Source organism: Lepidochelys kempii, chromosome 16 (genome assembly GCF_965140285.1).
Source record: "Lepidochelys kempii isolate rLepKem1 chromosome 16, rLepKem1.hap1, whole genome shotgun sequence".
Taxonomy (NCBI): Eukaryota; Metazoa; Chordata; order Testudines; family Cheloniidae; genus Lepidochelys; species Lepidochelys kempii.
The window spans coordinates 5027675-5052528 of NC_136395.1; the positions used below are offsets into that span (position 1 = coordinate 5027675).

Genomic DNA, 24854 nt, shown 5'->3' on the forward strand with positions numbered 1-24854 from the left:
AATCACCAAGTGATCCATTCCCTGTTGCCCATTCCCAGCTTCTGGCAAGCAGAGGCCTGGGAGACTTCAGAGCATGGTTTTGCAACCGTGTCCATCCTGGCTAATAGGCATGGATGGACCTATCCCCCATGAACTTATCTAGGTCTTTTTTCAACCCTATTATGGTCTTGGCCTTCACAGCATCCTCTGGCAAAGAGTTCCACAGGTTGACTGTGCACTGTGTGAAGAAATACTGCCTTTTGTTCATTTTAAACTTGCTGCCTATTTCATTTGGTGACCCCTACTTCTTCTGCAGTCGTGATACTGCGTATGATAACGGCCCCTGCAGCCGTGATACTGTGTATGATAATGGCCCCTGCAGCCGCAATACTGCGTATAATAATGTCCCCTGCAGCTGCTCCCTGTTCTAAGCTCTGTCACCACCTACAGACTGTAAACAGGTCTTTCAAGTCAAGTCAGGTCAACCTGGCCTATTAATTTGAATATACTAGAAGCAAAGCTGAGCATTGGAGGCTGGTTTGGGGTTGCAGCCCCAAGTACCCTGATTAGGTTCCCTGCTACATTAATACAGCCTCCCAAAGATGGGATGGTGTCTCAGGGGACTCTCCAGGCAGCGGACATTTGAACTAAAATAAACAAACTTCAGTCAACCCTGAATGTCTGTTTTTCTGTAGCAAGCCAAAGTGATTGGCATGGCGGCCTTGCGTCCCCCTCCTTCTGTCTCCCCGAAGGAGTTCAGCGTGGTCTGTGATAACATGCTGCAGGGACTTGGGCGCCACCTTCGCTGCCTCGGAGTGGACGTCCGCATGCTAGAGAATGACGACAACCATAGAAAAGCTGCTGAGGTCAGTCTTGGTTGGGTTGCTTTAGTTGTCACCATGTAGGGAAAGCACAGTGTTTAAACAAATGTGATTTCAGTTGGTATTAATATTCCTCCTTGCCCAAAGAGCCTGAGAGCGTTGCCTGCTACACACTTATCCTGTTCGTGTGCTAACACCCCATTGTCTGTCTCAGTACTGTCACAAGTGGCCTCGCAGACCTGGCCGTTATCATTTTGGCTATGCTTTCCACTTCCTGGGGAGAGAGGGTGGGACCAAACCCTGTTTGCATAAAGAGAAGGAGTACTTGGGGCACCTTAGAGCTCTGTGATCTCGTTTGTGATCTGTGAGCTTGTTCATAGCTGCACTCTTCTGTCATGGACAGCAGTGCTGGGAGCTGCCAAGCAATTAAAAGAACAAAAGTGCATGAGGTGTGACCAGTAGTTTACGAGTATTTATAATGGTGCAGTGCCATCGCGACTAGGGCAAAAGACTGGGGCCCAGAAGGCATTTGGTCGATAATGGGATAGAACCACAGGAAGGGAAATAATTTGTCTGGCTTGTTTCTTAGACACCCCAGAGGGAACATAATCAAAGCAGGACTGTGCTGCATGTGAGTGAAGATTTCCAGGATAAAATATCAGGAAACTTGCTAGCATGGGGTACACTTACACCCAGCCTGGCTAAACAACTCCAGGATGTCTAGAAATGAGTCAGATTTGAACATTCAAGAAGGAAGTACCTGTAAAATGTGCTGAGGTGGCTAGCACTGAATCTGGACTCCCATAGCCACTATGTCTGACCCCCTAAGGCTAGGAGGAAAGAGACACACACTTTTTCATTTCACACATATTTCTGCTATGACAGAAATGGAGATATCCAGCCCACACAATTTGTTGCTATCAAATATGCTGTGATGACCAGGCCTAGTGTACAGGAAGTTTCTTCTTCAGATGTCTGCTTGGCTGGAATCCTGAGCGGTCCTTAACTTCTGGAGAAATAATTAATATCTCATCCCTGACTTACATGAGTCATTAAAACACACTAGCTATCCCGCATCTACCCCTCCCCCCCATCCGTCTCTTCTTCTTCTGATGCCTTATCATACTCCGGACAGGATGTTTCAGATTGTACTCTCTATGGTGACCAGGCAAACATCCTTTCGCTATCAAAAGCCCTTGGAGAGTTACTGCATTGCAGAAGCTTTGATGTGTGCTTGGATAATCGGAGATAAAAATGGATATCTCTGCCCTCTTTATATCTGAGAATCATGATTTAAATAAAAATCGAATGCTGAACATTGCGCACACAGAAAGTCAGCAACCAGCTCTCCCAGAAACAGGAGAGAGATTTGAAGAGTGATCACCAGGGCTTGGTGTGTTTGAAAGATGCTATCATAATAACCCACCAGTGTCACCTGGGCCCACAACATGCACACGCAAAGTCAGGGTTTGTTTTTCTATTACAGTTATTTCAATTGTATCATTAATCACACGTACATACACACACGTACATCTTTCTTGTTCTCACATTGCAAAGATCCCTCTAGCAACTCATTTGCCAAGCAAGGCCCCTTGAATAGCCTTGCATTTGCTTCCTATTGTTTTTCCAGCACCAGTTGCTAAAGCAACTGTGAATATTACTAAGTGGATGGTCTCAGCTTTTGGATTTTATTTGAGATGTTGCTTAAAAGCAAGATGCAAGCCTGCATCTCTGGGTTTGCACTGTACCCTCTTGGAATAATGCTTATGGTAGTGGTAGAGCAATATCCCTCCTGTGGTTTGGGAAATACTGCTCCCTAAATTCACACCAAACCCAATGTCTGTGTGATCTTGGTACAAATGAGTTGGGTGGTTTTGGTATGGTTCATAAGCCAGTGTTATGAAACTACTGTCGGGATTTGGAGCCGTTGCTCATTTTCAGGAATGTGTGCTTAGGAGAAATCTAGGATTCAAATAGCAGGGATATAGCAGGTCAGGGGTATAGCAAACGCACAGCAGGTCAGGACTAAAGCGTATTTATAGTTGTTTAAGGCTCATGAGTGTTGCTGGCTAGCATGAGATACATTTGGAGGGCCTGGCATAGCAACTGGGTGCAGGTGTGGATTGAGATGCACAGACAGCACTGTACAATGAAGCTTACACAACACCTACCGCACCTAGGTTGTGCTTTCATATTGAAGAACGCTATTCTTATTCCATAGCTAATGCCATTGAAAGTAGCTCCACAGCAGAACAGGATAGTCCCTTTGGCATGTGGTGCCTTTTCAAGTAATAAATACTAGTAGCTAGCTCTTATACAGAGTTCTTCCTCCAGAGAGCTCAAAGCGCCTTACAAAGACAGGTCTGTGTCATCATCCCTGCTCTCCTGAGTGTGAAGCTGAGGCCCAGAGAGGTGAAGTGACTTAGTCAAAGTCACCCCTCTGTTTCCTGGGAGAGCTGGGAACAGGCCATATCCCCTGACTCCTGGTCCAGAGTGCTGTGCACTGGCTCACTCCAGCTTGCTGCTAGAGCCTGAAGTTTGGTGTCTGTCCTTTTACTTGATTCCTGGCCAGTTAGTACCAGAGTTCCATTTGTTTATTTCTCTCTATGAAGAGGAGAGAACATGCTCTTCTCCTTGAATTACGTTTCCCATTGGTTTCCGTCTAAGGTAGGCTCCTCTGCCCTTTGTGCACTTCAGCCAGGCATTGCTACAAAAGCCGACAAACATTTCAGGAAAAAATATTGCTTTTCTTACTTTTATTTATGTGACTTGCCTTGCCTTTCCAGTGCCATTTAGACAAGGGGCTTTTATCAAGCTTGAACTAATTAACCGCAGCAGCAGGAAGTCTGAATGGAGTGTTCCCGCTGTGAAATCCTCAGAGTTATTTTGAAGTACACATAGGTCTGAAGGAATTTAAGAGATCTCTTTTCCCTTGTTGGCAAATCCCTGTAATTTAATTGAGCGATAAAGGTCCAGCAGGACAGGCACTAATGTGCCGTAAGCTGTAGCAGTGATTCACCATCAGCCAGTCACGTTCTGGATTTCCTGGTGCTGTTTTGTAATGCTCACTAAAGAGTGAGAGTTGGAGCTGACCTGGTGATTTCACTCCCATGGCCCCAGTTCCTCTGGAGACGTGTGCCTTACTAAGAGAGTAAGCTTGTTGTTTGCGTCAGAGCACCATCCAGCATGTTAGGGGGTGGCCTTGAGTGCTCTCTCAGCCTAGTGGTGGTAGCTAGTAACTGTACAAAGGTAAGAATAAAAAGGGCCCTCTGGCAAGACATGTTTGGAACAAAGCTCTGTGTAGTCCACCCTTATCATGTTCCATGTGATGGGCAAGCTCCTCAAGATATAATAATGATAATAGTACCTAGCTGAATCATGGATGAATCAACTGCAAAGGGAGATTATGACTTCAGGGATTTCTCTCTTCTAATGTGTTTCTCTAGACTGGATGGGCCCAAGAAGAACATGCCATGGTTTGTAGCTGAGAGAGAGTTGAAGTGGTTTTAAAAAACACACAATTTAATTTCTAAAGCTTTGCCTTTCCTGTTTACACTTAGTGACAGCCCAGCTCATTCTGGGGTGAAAGTAGAGAGACTGCACTGCGTTGATCTCTCGGCATTTCCTTTTGCCAGCATAAGGACTAGTGTTGATAGGAGCCAGAGGGAGCTTCCCAGACTCCTAACCAGAGGAGAGGCCCCAATGTCTTGAGGTCGGATACATAGAGAGAGAGTAAGGTCTCTAACAGAACACAGGGCAAGGCATAGAGATGAGAAGTAACCCCATTCCTAGTTCAGAATGCAGCCTCTGTTAGGAGTGAAACGTAAATCCATATACAGTAGCTAAGGGGAGGGGAAATCTACCCCAGTAGCCTGTAGTCATAGAATCATAGAATATCAGGGTTGGAAGGGACCCCAGAAGGTCATCTAGTCCAACCCCCTGCTCGAAGCAGGACCAATTCCCAGTTAAATCATCCCAGCCAGGGCTTTGTCAAGCCTGACCTTAAAAACCTCTAAGGAAGGAGATTCTACCACCTCCCTAGGTAACGCATTCCAGTGTTTCACCACCCTCTTAGTGAAAAAGTTTTTCCTAATATCCAATCTAAACCTCCCCCACTGCAACTTGAGACCATTACTCCTCGTTCTGTCATCTGCTACCATTGAGAACAGTCTAGAGCCATCCTCTTTGGAACCCCCTTTCAGGTAGTTGAAAGCAGCTATCAAATCCCCCCTCATTCTTCTCTTCTGCAGGCTAAACAATCCCAGCTCCCTCAGCCTCTCCTCATAACTCATGTGTTCCAGACCCCTAATCATTTTTGTTGCCCTTCGCTGGACTCTCTCCAATTTATCCACATCCTTCTTGAAGTGTGGGGCCCAAAACTGCACACAGTACTCCAGATGAGGCCTCACCAATGTCCATTTACAGGTGGAGATACTGCTCTGTCACACAGAGATCAGGCACATTTTCATCTTTGTGAAGCATCTTGGTTCTAGAGTCACTCGCCTGTTTCATTACCAAAGCATTCCAAATGAATCTCACCAAATCATGAACATCAAGAGTATGGCTTGGGAACCCCTCAATCATTCGGAACAAACTCTGTACTGGAATGATGGTCTTGTGGTTGAGGATTGGTCTGGAAGTCATGAGATAAGCTCTGCCACAGACTTCCTGTGTGAGCTTGGACAAGTCTTTGTGCCTTTGTTCCCCATAGCTCTGCCCTATCTCACAAGGGTGTGAGGCTCATTTCATTCATGTTGGAGGCTTTATGGCATGGAATCTGTGTCACCAAATGTGTTCGTTTTTTAATATGATCTGATTGGGAGGTATTTTTCATTGGTATTTTTTATCCGTGTTAATTATGGCTTTTCCATCATTCACAGATTGCGAGGCAGGAAGGAAGGGTCATTTTAACTTCTGGACTCCCATATCAGACAGTAAGTGCTAAGTGTTTCTGGCATTTCTCTTGTGTAGTGTCATTTCATGGACTGGGATGCATAAATTGGAGGAGAGGAAAAGGCAAATGTGAAAGCAACATCTGGACTGACTTTTCATCTGTTTTCTGTACTGAACACCATTGACATATAAAGGATTTTGTAAGGCTTGTTCTAGCTCTGAATGTCAGAGGGATGGGAATAAGTTTCTTTTACACTTTATATTCAGCCAGAGGTGAGAGAAATTACACTGCATCTCAAAATGTAAAATAAAGCAAACACATCCCAGAACAAAGTGGCTCTGTGCGGCTTATCCATCATGATTCAATGCAATTCACTTCCCATCCATTTCACCAAGGAGTAAAAAGAGATTCCTGTTTCTTGGCTGTATCAGTACTGACAACACTATCTGCTGTTCTAATGCTTTGGAGCTTTTCTTTAGGCTTGGAGGAGATAGGCTGGAAATGCCAAACACAGGCCCAATTGGAAGCTTGAATTGCTTTATGTGTGTGAAAAAAAATAAAACAGCCGCTGCACTCAGCCCCATAGCAAATGCCCATATCCCTCAATGAAACAGAATGCAATTACCCTCCCAAATACCATTAATGCATGTTTAACTATAGCATTCAGTAGTTGAAATGATACAGTACCCATTGTAGAAGATCATGTGCCCTGTCTTGTGACCCACAAATTCATTTAGAGCAGTAAAACCGCTGGGGATTGTGAGGACGACAGATTCCAGACTGCAGATACAAAAAGTCCTACCTGTCTTCACTTTCTGTTTGTACCTGGAGCTGGAGTAATCATAGAATCTACCTTGCGGGTTTACTAGTTAATACAGTTTGTTGCTGGGTGCATGAAAGAACCCTTTAAATACTGAGGCCACATCTACACTAATGAGCTTACAGTTGAACTGATGCAGCTGCACTGTTGTAAGATCTCTCATGGAGCCGCTCTATGCTGACGGGAGAGCGGTCTCCCATTGTCATAATAAAACCACCTCCGGGAGTGCTGGTGGCTGTGATGGCGAGAGAAGCTCTCCCACCAACATAGCGCTATGCATACCACCACTTACGCCGGCAAAACTTATGTCGTAGGGGGCTGTTTTTTTTAACACCCTTGAGCGACATAAATTTTGCTGGCATAAGTGATTGTATAGACGTGGCCCTTGTCTGGTTATTTAGGGCTCAGTGCCGCAGTCATAACAGAAGTGGAGCTTCCATTGACTCTACTTTTAACACTTCTCCTAGCTCCATAGATACTTCACGATCAGACCCATTGGTAGGAGGCAGAGGGAGGGAACTGCACTAGGAAAATAACTACTTTAGGATGTAGAGTATTGTATGGGGAATTGACTGCTGCCATTTGATTCATAGCACTTGTATGTCCCTTGTGTATGTTACAAAATGACAGCAGGGTTATACACTAGTAAACACTAGGCTTGTTTACTAAAGTTAATTGATTGCCAATTATCTCAAAGTAGTTAACACATTTACAAAGGCTAGTCTGGATGTTCCCTAAATGTGTGTTCCAGGATACAAACATCTGTGCTAAACCTGTCTGTGGAACACACGTGTGGGGAGTGGCCACAGTTACTACCCAAGCTAAATGGCAACCAGCTAACTCGAGGTAAAAAGGTGCAGTGCAGATAAACTTAGGAAGGTGAAGTGGTGTCTGTGATGGGTTGGATCACAGAAACCCCCTTGGGGCTGCCACCTGATGTGCCAAGACAAATTCTGCCCCTGCTTTCCTTGCCAGCTTGGGACTCCAGCACCCTGTCTCGCTGAGCCAGACACGCCAGTCTGCTCCAGCACAGACCCAGGGTCTGAGCCACATGCTCCAAAGCTGCAGACTTAACTGAAAGCAACTTAAGAAGTGTTCCTGTCTTTTAACACTCAGATGCTCAACTCCCAGTGGGGTCCAAACCCCAAATAAATCTGTTTTACCCTTTATAAAGCTTATACAGGGTAAACTCATAAATTGTTCACCCTCTATAACACTGATAGAGAGATATGCACAGCTGTTTGCCCCCCATTATTTGCCCCTAATACATACTCTGAGTTAATTAATAAGTAAAAAGTGATTTTATTAAATACAGAAAGTAGGATTTAAGTGGTTCCAAGTAGTAACAGGCAGAACAAAGTGAATTACCAAGCAAAATAAAATAAAACATGCAAGTCTAAGTCTAGTACAGTAATAAAACTGATTACAGATAAAATCTTACCCTCAGAGATGTTTCAATAAGTTTCTTTCACAGACTGGATGCCTTCCTAGTCTGGGAACAATCCTTTCCCATGGTACAGCCCTTGTTCCAGCTCAGGTGGTAGCTAGGGGATTTCTCATGATGGCCGCCCCCTTTGTTCTGTTCCACCCACTTACATATCTTTTACGTAAGGCGGGAATCCTTTGTCCCTCTGGGTTCCCACCCCTCTTCTCAATGGAAAAGCACCAGGTTAAAGATGGATTCCTGTTCAGGTGACATGATCACAAGTCACTGTAAGACTTCATTACCCACTTGCCAGCCCACAGGTACACAGGAAGACTTACCAGTAAAACAGAGCCATCTACAGGTAATTGTCCTGGTTAATGGGAGCCATTAAGATTCCAGATCACCATTAATGGCCCACACTTTGCATAACTACAATAGGACCTCAGAGTTATATTTCATATTTCTAGTTTCAGATACAAGAGTGATACATTTATACAAATAGGATGACCATGCTCAGTAGATTATAAACTTTGTAATGATACCTTACAAGAGACCTTTTGCATGAAGCATATTCTAGTTACATTATATTCACACTCATTAGCATATTTTTATAAAATCATATAGAGTGCAACGTCACAGTGCCAAGCTATTGTCAAGTGCTAGCTTCTCATTTCTTAGCTTGTTTTTTCTCATACCGGCGTACAATCTTCCAGCTGGCCTCAGTATGAGAGCAATGGTTAAATAAAATCCCCCATTTCCATCCTAGAGAGCACCCCTACAGTTGTGTATCTAAATTAAAGGGGAATTCAAACTGGCTGTCATGTGGTATATTCTGAACATTATATTGCTCCAGCAAGCTCCAAGCTCTTTACAAAGGTGGCTAAGTGTTAAATTACCTTCTGTGTTTGCTAGATCTGAATTTAGTGAGGTAACACAATAGGATCAAACTTTGTTATTAAAACCAAAGCTACCATATGGAAATGAGCCCAGATCCCAGCAGTGTGAGTGCATTGATTGACATCTCTTTGGTGTGTGATTTTCTTTTGAAGCTGCAGTCCCAGGTAGGAGAAGGAAGGTGTTTCTCTGTGGACTGTTCGGAAAAAGCAAAGGAGCAGGCCTTCCAGGTTCTGAAGCACTTCAATGTTCAAGTATCCCTTGCAGATGTCTTCAGCCGTTGTCAGGTAGGACTCTTCCTTTCTGAATTAGCATCACTGCTTGAGCTGTGCACAGCTGACACCATTGTAGTACTCAGGTTTCACATCCTTTGGTCTTGCTTTGAGGTTCCAGGTTTCCCACCTGGACTTGGGAAAGGTTTCACAAAGGAGTGTGTCTTTTGGAATGTGCTAATATCCTTTAGAAATGTTGGTGAATAAGTTAGAATAGCACAGATGCACATGAAGAGTGTTAGCATCTGGTTTCAGATCTTCTTTTAACCTTAATGTTCATGGATATAGTCTTCTTTGTTCCTCCTTTCTCTACCTAGCATGTGCTGTTTTAATTATAAGGCATGGTTAATATGGCTCTGTCATTTTGATAACTGTTGATTACACTGATCGGGAAGGGTCTGTAGGTTTTGGAGGCTAGGTTTTTTTGTCTCAGGGTCTGTTAGGTTGGTTACTTTGTTGCCAGCTGATAGATCTAGGTTGTGTTTGGCATTGGATACTCTTGGATTGTTTGGGTTTTTTAAAAAATAATTTTTGATTGTGTTAGGCCTCAATCTTCTCCATACTCTGATCTCCTCCAGTTTCACTGTTTCAGTCATTACATTAACATGCTGAAATCGATTCCTTTGAAAACTGTAATGTGACTTGTAACATCTCTTATCTTATCAGGGTTTTAAAGAGAGGAAGGGAAGAAATATACAAAACTAACTAGAAAGGGAGCATTCCTTTATGGGTAAATGAGCCAAGTCTACAGTGGGCCAAGAAATGAGCCAAGAAACAGTATCTTTTGTTTCATTCGCTCTGGTAAATAGCTACCAGGGTTTCCCAGCACTGTGGAGCTTGCAAATTTTGCACCAAAGGCAATGAATATTGGGAAAGCACATCAGAGTGTGCTTTCCTAGAATTCCACTTATATCTGATTTCAAAAGTTGTTGAAACAGTGTCTGTAAGTCACTCAGAAAGCGGGTGGTCCAGATGTTCAGTAGCACCCATAAGATGGGAATATCACAGTGCTGATCAGATGGTGTGGACATAGTCTGGGTCAGATACTGCATCAGGACAAAATGATATATTCAGATATCCGATAATGTACTTGTTCTTTTTTCAAAGTAGCAGCCGTGTTAGTCTGTATCTGCAAAAAGAAAAGGAGGACTTGTGGCACCTTAGAGACTAACCAATTTATTTGAGCATAAGCTTTCGTGAGCTACAGCCAAGCTCCAAGGTTTATGGATCTTCGGTAGCAGATAGAATACCCCAGGTCAGGGTTCCAGGGGTGTGTCTGTGCGGATTTGTTCTTGTGCTTTTTCAGGGATTTTCTTGAGCAAAATTGTTGGGCGATCAACAGGTTATCTCAAGTGCTTATATACGAATGCACAAAGCCTTGGAAACAAGCAGGGAGAACTGGAGGTCCTGGTGATGTCAAGGAACTATGACGTGATTGGAATAACAGAGACTTGGTGGGATAACTCACATGACTGGAGTACTGTCATGGATGGTTATAAACTGTTCAGGAAGGACAGGGAGGCCAGAAAAGGTGAGGGAGTAGCACTGTATGTAAGGGAGCAGTATGACTGCTCAGAGCTCCGGTACGAAACTGTAGAAAAACCTGAGAGTCTCTGGATTAAGTTTAGAAGTGTGTGCAACAAGAGTGATGTCGTGGTGGGAGTCTGCTATAGACCACCGGACCAGGGGGATGAGGTAGATGAGGCTTTCTTCCGGCAGCTCACGGAAGCTACTAGATCGCATGCCCTGATTCTCATGGGTGACTTTAATTTTCCTGATATCTGCTGGGAGAGCAATACAGCGGTGCATAGACAATCCAGGAAGTTTTTGGAAAGCGTAGGGGACAATTTCCTGGCGCAAGTGCTAGAGGAGCCAACTGGGGGGGGCGCTTTCCTTGACCTGCTGCTCACAAACCGGGTAGAATTAGTGGGGGAAGCAAAAGTGGATGGGAATCTGGGAGGCAGTGACTATGAGTTGGTTGAGTTCAGGATCCTGACGCAGGGAAGAAAGGTAAGCAGCAGGATACGGACCCTGGACTTCAGGAAAGCAGACTTCGACTCCCTCAGGGAACGGATGGCCAGGATCCCCTGGGGGACTAACATGAGTGGGAAAGGAGTCCAGGAGAGCTGGCTGTATTTCAAGGAATCCCTGTTGAGGTTACAGGGACAAACCATCCCGATGTGTCGAAAGAATAGTAAATATGGCAGGCGACCAGCTTGGCTTAACGGTGAAATCCTAGCGGATCTTAAGCATAAAAACGAAGTTTACAAGAAGTGGAAAGTTGGACATATGACCAGGGAAGAGTATAAAAATATTGCTCGGGCATGTAGGAATGAAATCAGGAGGGCCAAATCGCACCTGGAGCTGCAGCTAGCGAGAGATGTTAAGAGTAACAAGAAGGGTTTCTTCAGGTATGTTGGCAACAAGAAGAAAGCCAAGGAAAGTAAGGGCCCCTTACTGAATGAGGGAGGCAACCTAGTGACAGAGGATGTGGAAAAAGCTAATGTACTCAATGCTTTTTTTGCCTCTGTCTTCACGAACAAGGTCAGCTCCCAGACTGCTGCGCTGGGCATCACAACATGGGGAATAGATGGCCAGCCCTCTGTGGAGATAGAGGTGATTAGGGACTATTTAGAAAAGCTGGACCTGCACAAGTCCATGGGGCCGGACGAGTTGCATCTGAGAGTGCTAAAGGAACTGGCGGCTGTGATTGCAGAGCCATTGGCCATTATCTTTGAAAACTCTTGGCGAACGGGGGAAGTCCCGGATGACTGGAAAACGGCTAATGTAGTGCCAATCTTTAAAAAAGGGAAGAAGGAGGATCCTGGGAACTACAGGCCAGTCAGCCTCACCTCAGTCCCTGGAAAAATCATGGAGCAGGTCCTCAAAGAATCAATCCTGAAGCACTTAGATGAGAGGAAAGTGATCAGGAACAGTCAGCATGGATTCACCAAGATAAGGTCATGCCTGACTAATCTAATCGCCTTCTATGATGAGATTACTGGTTCTGTGGATGAAGGGAAAGCAGTGGATGTATTGTATCTTGACTTTAGCAAAGCTTTTGACACAGTCTCCCACAGTATTCTTGTCAGCAAGTTAAAGAAGTATGGGCTGGATGAATGCACTATAAGGTGGGTAGAAAGCTGGCTAGATTGTCGGGCTCAACGGGTAGTGATCAATGGCTCCATGTCTAGTTGGCAGCCAGTGTCAAGTTGAGTGCCCCAGGGGTCGGTCCTGGGGCCGGTTTTGTTCAATATCTTCATAAATGATCTGGAGGATGGTGTAGATTGCACTCTCAGCAAATTTGCGGATGATACTAAACTGGGAGGAGTGGTAGATACGCTGGAGGGCAGGGATAGGACACAGAGGGCCCTAGACAAATTGGAGGATTGGGCCAAAAGAAATCTGATGAGCTTCAACAAGGATAAGTGCAGGGTCCTGCACTTAGGACGGAAGAACCCAACGCACCGCTACAGACTAAAGACCGAATGGCTAGGCAGCAGTTCTGCGGAAAAGGACCTAGGGGTGACAGTGGACGAGAATCTGGATATGAGTCAACAGTGTGCCCTTGTTGCCAAGAAGGCCAATGGCATTTTGGGATGTATAAGTAGGGGCATAGCGAGCAGATCGAGGGACGTGATCGTCCCCCTCTATTCGACATTGGTGAGGCCTCATCTGGAGTACTGTGTCCAGTTTTGGGCCCCCACTACAAGAAGGATGTGGATAAATTGTAAAGAGTCCAGCGAAGGGCAACAAAAATGATTAGGGGTCTAGAACACATGACTTCTGAGGAGAGGCTGAGGGAACTGGGATTCTTTAGTCTGCGGAAGAGAAGAATGAGGGTGGAATTGATAGCTGCTTTCAACTACCTGAGAGGTGGTTCCAGAGAGGATGGTTCTAGACTATTCTCTGTGGTGGAAGAGGAGAGGACAAGGAGTAATGGTCTCAAGTTGCAGTGGGGGAGGTTTAGGTTGGATATTAGGAAAAACTTTTTCACTAGGAGGGTGGTGAAACACTGGAATGCGTTGCCTAGAGAGGTGCTGGAATCTCCTTCCTTAGAAGTTTTTAAGGTCAGGCTTGACAAAGCCCTGGCTGGGATGATTTAATTGGGGGTGGGTCCTGCTTTTGAGCAGGGGTTGGACTAGATGACCTCCTGAGGTCCCTTCCAATCCTGATATTCTATGATTCTACCTTTCCCAGAGCTGTAGAAGAGCACTGCGTGGCTCGAAAGCTTGTGTTTCACTGCAGAAGTTGGTCCAATAAATGATCTTACCTCACCCACCTTGTCTCTCTAATATCCTGGGCCCACGTGACTACAGCTATACCCCAGTTTATGATACAGGTGTTAGAACTGCTTAACATCGCAGTTCTGTAATCTGTGCTGCTCTTCAATCATCGTTATTTATGCTGTATAAAGCAATGCCTAGCAAAATCCAGTTATGTACCCTCCTCCTTCCAGAAAAAATCTGTACCTGTGTATTATGATGGTAAAAGGGCTGTATTTATTCACACATGCTAGGGGACAGGCCCTGTTTTTGTGTCAAATTGGTTTGTATTTTTGAAAAGATATTTAGAGCGAAGCACACAGGTAAATATATGTATAAAATAGAGAGATAGGACTAAAGGTTGTAGTATAGTGATGTGCAGGTAAGGACTCAAGTATGCGGTGCAGTATTCTCATATAAGCGGCTGCCTAAATATTGTTGCAGTGTCTTGTTATACATTGATATGTCTACAAGTAGTTGCTGTAGTTGTGTAATTTTAGCTCAAAATCTTCTCTGTTTGTTGGATGTTACAAGTAGCTATTGGCTAAAGTCCTACTGCTTCTCAACCTGCTTTTGGGGCTGTCTAATCCACCCTGTTGATCTCGTCTATATCTTATATTAAATTTAACCACATTGTAAGGATGTGGCATTTCAGTGCTGACTTGCATCCAGAACCAAGAAGATTCAGATGTCTCCGAGGTTGCACTAACAACTTGTTTTGTGTACAGTATCTTTCCTCTCACAGGGAACCCAACCCCCTTACAACTCTTTGCTATAGGAATCACTTCCTCACTAGCTATTGCCTCATTCCAGTGGGAGTATTGGGTGCCCAGGACCTCTGGAAATCAGGCTACCAGTGCAGATCATGCTGTACAACTGTGTTGGTGGGGCATTTTTAACCAAAAAAAAAAAAAGGGAGGGGCCAGGCAAAACCATACTGTTCCTTGGGATCTTCAATATGAACACAGAGTATGCAAAACTTAGTTTTTAAGATCTTGTCTAAAAGGCCCCACTGCACTTCCGACAAGAAACTTAATGGAGTTAATTGTATTTACTCAGGATGAATGAAGGACAGGCTAGACCTTAAACCACCGTAAGCCATCCCCCCCATCCCCTCCACAGTATGTACTCTGACTTTGGGCTTGTCTACACTACCCAAAGGGGTCGATCTAAGATACGCAACTTCAGCTACGTGAATAGCATAGCTGAAGTCGATGTATTTAGATATACTTACCGCGGTGTCTTCACTGCAGTAAGTTGACAGCTGACGCTCTCCCGACGCCTCCGCTTGCGCTCCTCGTTCTGGTGGAGTACCGGAGTCAAGGGGAGAGCACTCAGCAGTCAATTTATCGCGTCTCCACTAGACGCGATAAATCGACCCCCACTGGATCGATCGCTGCCCGCCGATCCAGCAGGTAGTGTAGACAAGCCCTTTGTCTTGACTGGCTTAAGGACCATGGCCTTTGAATATGAGCTCACTCTGGTGCTCCCTTGGCATGAGAGCTGTCACTTCTGCAAAGGCAATCAGGAGCTTTCAACTCTCTTCATATCACAGAAGTCCCATTGGCAATCTGACAAAAGCTAGTGCAGAGATTTCAAGGGAACAAATGGGAAAGCCCAAGCACTGTATAATATTTATTCAGCAGGGTCAGCTGGGCAATGTGGATGTTTGACCTGCATCACCATCATTCCTTGTCTTCATGGAGCTGAGCTTAATGGTCTCTCAACTACAGGCCCTTGGCTGAAGAAAGTTCTATTCCACTGCCAGAGAGCTGGAGGTTCATTATCAGCTGTGATAGTCAATCATAGATAAGCATTTTCTGTGTGTTGCAGGAAGCAATGTGAACAGTGGCACTTTAGAGACTAACACATTTATTTGAGCATAAGCTTTCGTGGGCTACAGCCCACTTCATCAGATGCATAGAATGTAATATATAGTAAGAAGAGGGATAGCTTGGGGGGAGGGATAGCTCAGTGGTTTGAGCTTTGGCCTGCTAAACCCAGGGTTGTGAGTTCAATCCTTGAGGGGGCCATTTAGGGAGATGGGGCAAAAATTGGGGGATTGGTCCTGCTTTGAGCAGGGGGTTGGACTAGATGACCTCCTGAGGTCCCTTCCAACCCTGATAGTCTATGAGTCTATAAGATCTATATACATACAGAGAACATGAAAAGGTGGAAGTTGCCATACCAATTCTTAGCGGCTAAGTAAATAAAGTGAGCTATTATCAGCAGGAGAAAAAAAATTATTTTGTAGTGATAATCAAGATGGCCCATTTCAGACAGTTGACAAGAAGATGTGAGGATGCTTAACATAGGGAAATAGGTTCAATTTGTGTAATGACCCAGCCACTCCCAGTCTCTGTTCAAGCCCAAGTTAATGGTATCTAGTTTGCAAATTAATTCCAGTTCAGCAGTTTCTCGTTGGAGTATGTTTTCAAAGCTTTTCTGTTGGAAAATTGCCACCTTTAAGTCTGTTACTGAGTGACCAGAGAGGTTGAAGTGTTCTCCTACTGGTTTTTGAATGTTATGATTCCTGATGTCAGATCTGACATGTTCTCTGTATGTATATATATCTTTTTACTATGTTCCATTCTATGCATCTGATGAAGTGAGCTGTAGCCCATGAAAGCTTATGCTCAAATAAATTTGTTAGTCTCTAAGGTGCCACAAGTCCTCCTGTTCTTTTTTGCGGATACAGACTAACACGGCTGCTACTCTGAAACCTGTCAGGAAGCAATGTGTCATCCTGCCTGATTCCCTGTCTCACAGAGCAGAGTTTAGAAGATGGATTTTAGATCATACAATCCATATACTGGTGCCTTTGCTCATCTTGAAGGACCTAGAGAAGTTCTTAGGGACTGCCCTGGGATTTTTTAAGGTCAGTTACCAAACCAGGTTGGTTGGAAGACTTTATGAAGCTTAGGTTGTAAAATTATGCCTCAGCAGACCATTGTGTGTGTCTGTCTGTCTGTCTGTCTACACAGGTACATATAGCTGAAATCCAGGACATTCTAAATTAATTTTAAAGTTTGAGACCCCATATCAATACCCATTTTTGCCTTTCACCAACATCATCTTGTTGTATAGCATCCCGAGCACCTTGATCTGTTAGATTATTATCTGCTAGACATGGAATGATCTCTGAAGGGAAGCAGAGAAACTCCACTGCTTGGACATTTAAAAGTAGATTGATTACAACACTAAATATACTGTAGGGAACAAACCTGTACTGGCAGAGACTGATGACTTACTAGATCTTTCTTCTCTGCCTCCTGTGGTTTTATGAAATCTCTCTCAATAAAATCTCACATGAACTCTAGTGAAGCAGCTGCAGATAGTTTCATTTACATTTCTGACTATACAGTGATAAGTTTGTTTATTTAATGATCTTTTGCAATAGGACTGAGGTACACAGGACTATCATTTCCTTTTACTGGCTAAACAGATTTTTGCCATAGAAAACCCATTGTGATAGTGGAGCTAAATTCAGGAGAGGGGAGCAGGAAACTTTCCACTGGGAGTAATACTGCTCTGTGCGATATCTTACAGGCAGTGTCGCAGTGTCAGTGGTGGTGAACTGAGGAGATATGCAATGGAAGGAGTCAGCTTCAGAGCCCTGGTAACCTTTGTACTGCAAATGCTTGTCACTGTGATTCAAAGAGCAGACAGATAGATAAAAGCTTGCTCTTGCTATATAAGAGCACAGTCTGTAAGGGTTTATAACTTGGCTGTAAAATCTTTCTGGCCTGAAGCCTACAGACACATTCTCAGCCAGGAGGGCCTGTCCATCTCCAGATGTGCTGGGTTTGTTCTCCTTGGATACAAAGTTCAAGCTTCAAACTGGAATGGCAAAGTGCGTGTAAGCTGGTGTTTGAATGTCTGGTGTGAAATGTCACTCTTCCATTGAACGTGGAAAGAATTCTCCTGCTACCTGCTTGGAGGGCAGTATTGTCCAGTGGATAAATAACTACATGGGACTCAGGAGACCTGGATTCTGTTCCTGGTTCTACCACTGAGCTACTGGGTCACTTTGGGCAAGTCACTTCCCCTGTTTGGGCCTCTGTTTCCTTTCCCACCCTTTGTCTGTTGCATCTGTTCAGCTTGGAAGCAGTTCAGGGCCAGGACTGTTTCCCGCAATATGATTGTACAGCACCTAACAAATAGGGACCTGATCTCAGTTGGGGCTTGTAGGCACTACTGTATCACAAACCAAATATTACCCCCTTCCAAAATCAAACGTGCAGAAAAGAAAATCACATCTCTGACCCCCACTGCAGTTTCTTCATCTGAACCTCCCCCTGTTTATTGTGTAACTATCTATAAGTTCTACTAGCTTGTTTCTTTCTCTTCATTGAATGCGCTGATCCCCAAGAAGCAAATCTTTACTGGTGTCCTGTTTAATTTATGACCTCGGCCTAAGTCCTTCAGGATGTGAGTTAGCTGCTATATTTTATTGTCTGGAGATCTGATATCTAATGTTCTTTGCCCTTTCAGTTTCAAAGCGACTTGCTCCAGCCTTTTTGAAACCACTGGGGGTGAGAGGAAACCACCAAGTTAGAAGCTGAAATGGTACAGCAGTTTCAGCAAATGTTTCCATCTTTGTGCGGTTAAGGTAACAAACCTCATGGCTATGAAGCTCATCATGTGCAAGCTCTGATTTACGCAGAGTGAACATGGCACGGAGCAATCCATTTGTCTGGGACAAATATAAAGGCCTTATGATTAGATGAAAAACACTATGCTTGGGGCACTTTGCAGAAAGCTTTGAGGCCAGCCTGGGAACCCTGAAAATATTAGTCGATAAGTAATAATATAGATCCCTCAAGCTGTAGTTTAGCTTGAAAATGTGCATGTCTCTCGTTAGCTTCTGTCACGGAAATCTGATCAGCAGGCTTTTTTGTTCCTTTTATGTGGGTTGTGCTGTTGGTCCAGATGAGGATGAGAACATCCAGCCATCTCCTTTCTCACAAACTTGTAAGCTGAGTAGTTATCTCCCCATTTGATCGTGTTTTGGAAGTGGGACCAGAGCAATTTTGTTTTGTGGTCCCTTTTCTGAGCTTGGGAAGGCCTGACAGAAATTTTACAAAAGGGCAATAATCATGGGTTTTTAATATAGCTGTTGTGCTTTCTGTTACGCTCTGCACAAAACCTAGAAGATTAAAAGGAGCCTAATTGTATAAGGCCTTTCTTCTTCTCCAGAGACAGAGGGATTCTCCCACTGGGGCTGTGCCATCTTTTTGAAATAACATTTGTCACTCAGTTACCTTTTTATCTAAAGCATGACCCACAAGATCAGCAAAGAGTGTAAAAAAACTGAAATTCACAGAAGTGACAACATTTCAGCTTCTCCATTGAGCCAGTGTCCAGAGTTGTGTGCTCTGTAATCTCTCTGGGAAGGGATGTGTCTTGCTGTGTGTATGTAAAGCAACTAGTGCTGTACATAAAGAAATAACAAGGACCATATGCACTGTTTTTTACCAGCTTGAGAGCTTTGCGAAATGTAATATTGCTTTGAAACCCTCTGTGGTTTAATAAAAGGCTCATCCATCGGATGCAATTTGTCAGCACCTGCAGGTGAAGAAGACCTGTGATTAACAGCACTCATGATTTGCCCAGATGGGAGTTCTCATGGTGATCGTGGGAGGTCCCGGACGACTGGAAAAAGGCTAACATAGTGCCCATCTTTAAAAAACGGAAGGAGGAGGATCCGGGGAACTACAGGCCAGTCAGCCTCACCTCTGTCCCTGGAAAAATCATGGAGCAGGTCCTCAAGGAATCAATTCTGAAGCACTTAGAGGAGAGGAAAGTGATCAGGAAGAGTCAGCATGGATTCGCCAAGGGCAAGTCATGCCTGACTAATCTGATCGCCTTCTATTACGACATAACTGGCTCTGTGGATGAGCGGAAAGCAGTGAACGTATTATTCCTTGACTTCAGCAAAGCTTTTGACACGGTCTCCCACAGTATTCTTGCCAGCAAGTAAAAGAAGTATGTGCTGGACGATAAGGTGGACAGAAAGCTGGCTAGATCGTTGTGCTCAACAGGTAGTGATCAATGGTTCCATGTCTAGTTGGCAGCCGGTATCAAGCGGAGTGCCCCAAGGGCCTGGTACCGTTTTTGTTCAATATCTTCCTTAATGATCGGGAGGATGGCGTGGATTGTACCCTCAGCAAGTTTGCAGATGACACTAAACTGGGAGGAGAGGTAGATACGCTGGAGGGTAGGGATAGAATACAGAGTGACCTAGACAAGTTAGAGGATTGGGCCAAAAGAAAACTGATGAGGTTCAACAAGGGCAAGGGCAGAGACCTGCACTTAGGACGGAAGAATCCCATGCACCGCTACAGACTAGGGATCGAATGGCTAGGCAGTAGTTCTGCAGAAAAGGACCGAGGGGTTACAGTGGACGAGAAGCTGGATATGAGTCAACAGTGTGCCCTTGTTGCCAAGAAGCCCAATGGCATTTTGGGATGTATAAGTAGGGGCATTGGCAGCAGATCGAGGGATGTGATCGTTCCCCTCTATTCGACATTGGTGAGGCCTCATCTGGAGTACTGTGTCCAGTTTTGGGCCAAACACTACAAGAAGGATGTGGAAAAATTGGAAAGCGTCCAGCGGAAGGCAACCAAAATGATTAGGGGACTGGGACACATGATTTCTGAGGAGAGGCTGAGGGAACTGGGATTGTTTAGTGTGCGGAAGAAAAGATTGAGGGGGGATTTGATAGTGTCATGGATGGTTATAAACTGTTCAGGAAGGACAGGCAGGGCAGAAAAGGTGGGGGAGTAGCACTGTATGTAAGGGAGCAGTATGACTGCTCAGAGCTCCGGTACGAAACTGCAGAAAAACCTGAGTGTCTCTGGATTAAGTTTAGAAGTGTGTGCAACAAGAGTGATGTAGTGGTGGGAGTCTGCTATAGACCACCGGACCAGGGGGATGAGGTGGATGAGGCTTTCTTCCGGCAGCTCACGGAAGCTACTAGATCGCATGCCCTGATTCTCATGGGTGACTTTAATTTTCCTGATATCTGCTGGGAGAGCAATACAGCGGTGCATAGACAATCCAGGAAGTTTTTGGAAAGCGTAGGGGACAATTTCCTGGCGCAAGTGCTAGAGGAGCCAACTAGGGGGGGTGCTTTTCTTGACCTGCTGCTCACAAACCGGGTAGAATTAGTGGGGGAAGCAAAAGTGGATGGGAATCTGGGAGGCAGTGACCATGAGTTGGTTGAGTTCAGGATCCTGACGCAGGGAAGAAAGGTAAGCAGCAGGATACGGACCCTGGACTTCAGGAAAGCAGACTTCGACTCCCTCAGGGAACGGATGGCCAGGACCCCTGGGGGACTAACTTGAAGGGGAAAGGAGTCCAGGAGAGCTGGCTGTATTTCAAGGAATCCCTGTTGAGGTTACAGGGACAAACCATCCCGATGAGTCGAAAGAATAGTAAATATGGCAGGCGACCAACTTGGCTTAATGGTGAAATCCTAGCGGATCTTAAACATAAAAAAGAAGCTTACAAGAAGTGGAAGGTTGGACATATGACCAGGGAAGAGTATAAAAATATTGCTCGGGCATGTAGGAATGTTATCAGGAGGGCCAAATCGCACCTGGAGCTGCAGCTAGCCAGAGATGTCAAGAGTAACAAGAAGGGTTTCTTCAGGTATGTTGGCAACAAGAAGAAAGCCAAGGAATGTGTGGGCCCCTTACTGAATGAGGGAGGCAACCTAGTGACAGAGGATGTGGAAAAAGCTAATGTACTCAATGCTTTTTTTGCCTCTGTTTTCACTAACAAGGTCAGCTCCCAGACTGCTGCGCTGGGCATCACAAAATGCGGAAGAGATGGCCAGCCCTCTGTGGAGATAGAGGCGGTTAGGGACTATTTAGAAAAGCTGGACGTGCACAAGTCCCTGGGGCCGGACGAGTTGCATCCGAGAGTGCTGAAGGAATTGGCGGCTGTGATTGCAGAGCCACTGGCCATTATCTTTGAAAACTCGTGGCGAACCGGGGAAGTCCCGGATGACTGGAAAAAGGCTAATGTAGTGCCAATCTTTAAAAAAGGGAAGAAGGAAGATCCTGGGAACTACAGGCCAGTCAGCCTCACCTCAGTCCCTGGAAAAATCATGGAGCAGGTCCTCAAAGAATCAATCCTGAAGCACTTGCATGAGAGGAAAGTGATCAGGAACAGCCAGCATGGATTCACCAAGGGAAGGTCATGCCTGACTAATCTAATCGCCTTTTATGATGAGATTACTGGTTCTGTGGATGAAGGGAAAGCAGTGGATGTATTGTTTCTTGATTTTAGCAAAGCTTTTGACACGGTCTCCCATAGTATTCTTGTCAGCAAGTTAAGGAAGTATGGGCTGGATGAATGCACTATAAGGTGGGTAGAAAGCTGGCTAAATTGTCGGGCTCAACGGGTAGTGATCAATGGCTCCATGTCTAGTTGGCAGCCGGTATCAAGTGGAGTGCCCCAAGGGTCGGTCCTGGGGCCGGTTTTATTCAATATCTTCATAAATGATCTGGAAGATGGTGTGGATTGCACTCTCAGCAAATTTGCGGATGATACTAAACTGGGAGGAGTGGTAGATACGCTGGAGGGGAGGGATAGGATACAGAAGGACCTAGACCAATTGGAAGATTGGGCCAAAAGGAATCTGATGAGGTTCAATAAGGATAAGTGCAGGGTCCTGCACTTAGGACGGAAGAACCCAATGCACAGCTACAGACTAGGGACCGAATGGCTAGGCAGCAGTTCTGCAGAAAAGGACCTAGGGGTGACAGTGGACGAGAAGCTGGATATGAGTCAGCAGTGTGCCCTTGTTGCCAAGAAGGCCAATGGCATTTTGGGATGTATAAGTAGGGGCATAGCGAGCAGATCGAGGGACGTGATCGTTCCCCTCTATTCGACATTGGTGAGGCCTCATCTGGAGTACTGTGTCCAGTTTTGGGCCCCACACTTCAAGAAGGATGTGGATAAATTGGAGAGAGTCCAGCGAAGGGCAACAAAAATGATTAGGGGACTGGAACACATGAGTTATGAGGAGAGGCTGAGGGAGCTGGGATTGTTTAGCCTGCAGAAGAGAAGAATGAGGGGGGATTTGATAGCTGCTTTCAACTACCTGAAAGGGGGTTCCAAAGAGGATGGCTCTAGACTGTTCTCAATGGTAGCAGATGACAGAATGAGGAGTAATGGTCTCAAGTTGCAGTGGGGGAGGTTTAGATTGGATATTAGGAAAAACTTTTTCACTAAGAGGGTGGTGAAGCACTGGAATGGGTTCCCTAGGGAGGCGGTGGAATCTCCTTCCTTTGAGGTTTTTAAGGTCAGACTTGAGAAAGCTCTGGGTGGGATGATTTAGTTGGGCATTGGTCCTGCTTTGAGCAGGGGGTTGGACTTAGATGACCTCCTGAGGTTCCTTCCAACCCTGATATTCTGTGATTCTATGAGTTAGAAGCTTAGTCCTCCCACCCTCTCACCCTGATATGAAAAATCAGTCTGATGCTTGTCCAATGTGGAACTTCTGATTTCTTGCTTCAAAGTGTAATTGTTCAACACAAAGGGTGAGACCCTCTTACTGTTTATCCTGGGCCTTGCACTTTAGATATAATCTGCAATTTGTACCACTTAGATTCTGACTGGGAAGCAGAGCTGGTACTATTGTCTCTTTCTAGGGCAGCAGAAGTAGTGAATTGGCCTCAAAAGATACTTGTCCATGGGATTGTTTTGAGTTTGAGCGAGCAAGCTTCATCAATGATTATACCAAGTAGTTACATAGTGTTTTCATCTTCGAACTCCGTATGGACGTCTGTAAGAGCTGGGCCTCCTTTTCAGCGTGAGCAATTTTACACAACAACGTTTAATCAGCAGCAGGGTTTGTACTAATTTATCAAGGGCAAATTGCACTTCTTTAGGACCTTAATTTGAGGCACTGTATTTGTTGTTCTCAAGTGGTTTACAATCCTTAATTGAGCCTTATAACATCTCATAATAGGCAGGTGTTGTTTATACCTATTTTATAGCTAGGTTAACTCAGCCATCCAGAAGATACATGCCTTGTCCAGGGTCAGAAATTTAGTTAGCTGTGGGGATAGAAGCCAAAAGTCCTAACTTTCAGTCTCCTGTTCTAACTATTAGAGACTACCCAGTCATGAATATAGATCCCTTTTTTCACATGCTGTAGCATGTGATAGGAATCACTAATTCATTGTGATAGGAATCACTTTTGCCAGCTCTTCCAGAAATGGTGCTCACTTGAAAAGCTCACTTGAAAAGTGGGTAGAAAGCTGGCTAAATTGTCGGGCTCAACGGGTAGTGATCAATGGCTCCATGTCTAGTTGGCAGCCGGTATCAAGTGGAGTGCCCCAAGGGTCGGTCCTGGGGCCGGTTTTATTCAATATCTTCATAAATGATCTGGAGGATGGTGTGGATTGCACTCTCAGCAAATTTGCGGATGATACTAAACTGGGAGGAGTGGTAGATACGCTGGAGGGGAGGGATAGGATACAGAAGGACCTAGACCAATTGGAAGATTGGGCCAAAAGGAATCTGATGAGGTTCAATAAGGATAAGTGCAGGGTCCTGCACTTAGGACGGAAGAACCCAATGCACAGCTACAGACTAGGGACCGAATGGCTAGGCAGCAGTTCTGCAGAAAAGGACCTAGGGGTGACAGTGGACGAGAAGCTGGATATGAGTCAGCAGTGTGCCCTTGTTGCCAAGAAGGCCAATGGCATTTTGGGATGTATAAGTAGGGGCATAGCGAGCAGATCGAGGGACGTGATCGTTCCCCTCTATTCGACATTGGTGAGGCCTCATCTGGAGTACTGTGTCCAGTTTTGGGCCCCACACTTCAAGAAGGATGTGGATAAATTGGAGAGAGTCCAGCGAAGGGCAACAAAAATGATTAGGGGACTGGAACACATGAGTTATGAGGAGAGGCTGAGGGAGCTGGGATTGTTTAGCCTGCAGAAGAGAAGAATGAGGGGGGATTTGATAGCTGCTTTCAACTACCTGAAAGGGGGTTCCAAAGAGGATGGCTCTAGACTGTTCTCAATGGTAGCAGATGACAGAACGAGGAGTAATGGTCTCAAGTTGCAGTGGGGGAGGTTTAGATTGGATATTAGGAAAAACTTTTTCACTAAGAGGGTGGTGAAACACTAGAATGCGTTACCTAGGGAGGTGGTAGAATCTCCTTCCTTAGAGGTTTTTAAGGTCAGGCTTGACAAAGCCCTGGCTGGGATGATTTAACTGGGAATTGGTCCTGCTTTGAGCAGGGGGTTGGACTAGATGACCTTCTGGGGTCCCTTCCAACCCTGATATTCTATGATTCTATGATTCTATGAAGCTGAGGGAAAAGTCAGAGACAACTCTGCTTCTTTCTGCGGCACTGGGAACACATTCCAGTGGGCTTTACATGTAATGAGTAAAGAGTCCAGTGAGTGTGTAGGCCTGTGATTAGTGTAAGAAAACGCCTTGGGGTTCCTTGTTTG

General features: G+C 45.0%; 1 protein-coding gene across 9 annotated transcripts in view; it reads left to right on the plus strand.

Annotated features, from left to right (window-relative positions):
* The window catches only part of EXD3 (exonuclease 3'-5' domain containing 3), a 573707-nt gene that overhangs the window by 246214 nt on the left and 302639 nt on the right, over positions 1–24854 (plus strand). For 8 of the 9 annotated variants that reach the window (XM_073314573.2, XM_073314575.2, XM_073314574.2 and 5 more), the window contains 3 exons: positions 675–845; positions 5681–5734; positions 8990–9121. In XM_073314573.2, the coding sequence (XP_073170674.1) occupies positions 675–845; positions 5681–5734; positions 8990–9121 (357 nt within the window). The remainder of the gene's footprint in view (positions 1–674; positions 846–5680; positions 5735–8989; positions 9122–24854) is intronic. The other variant, XM_073314577.2, reaches the window with a different exon arrangement.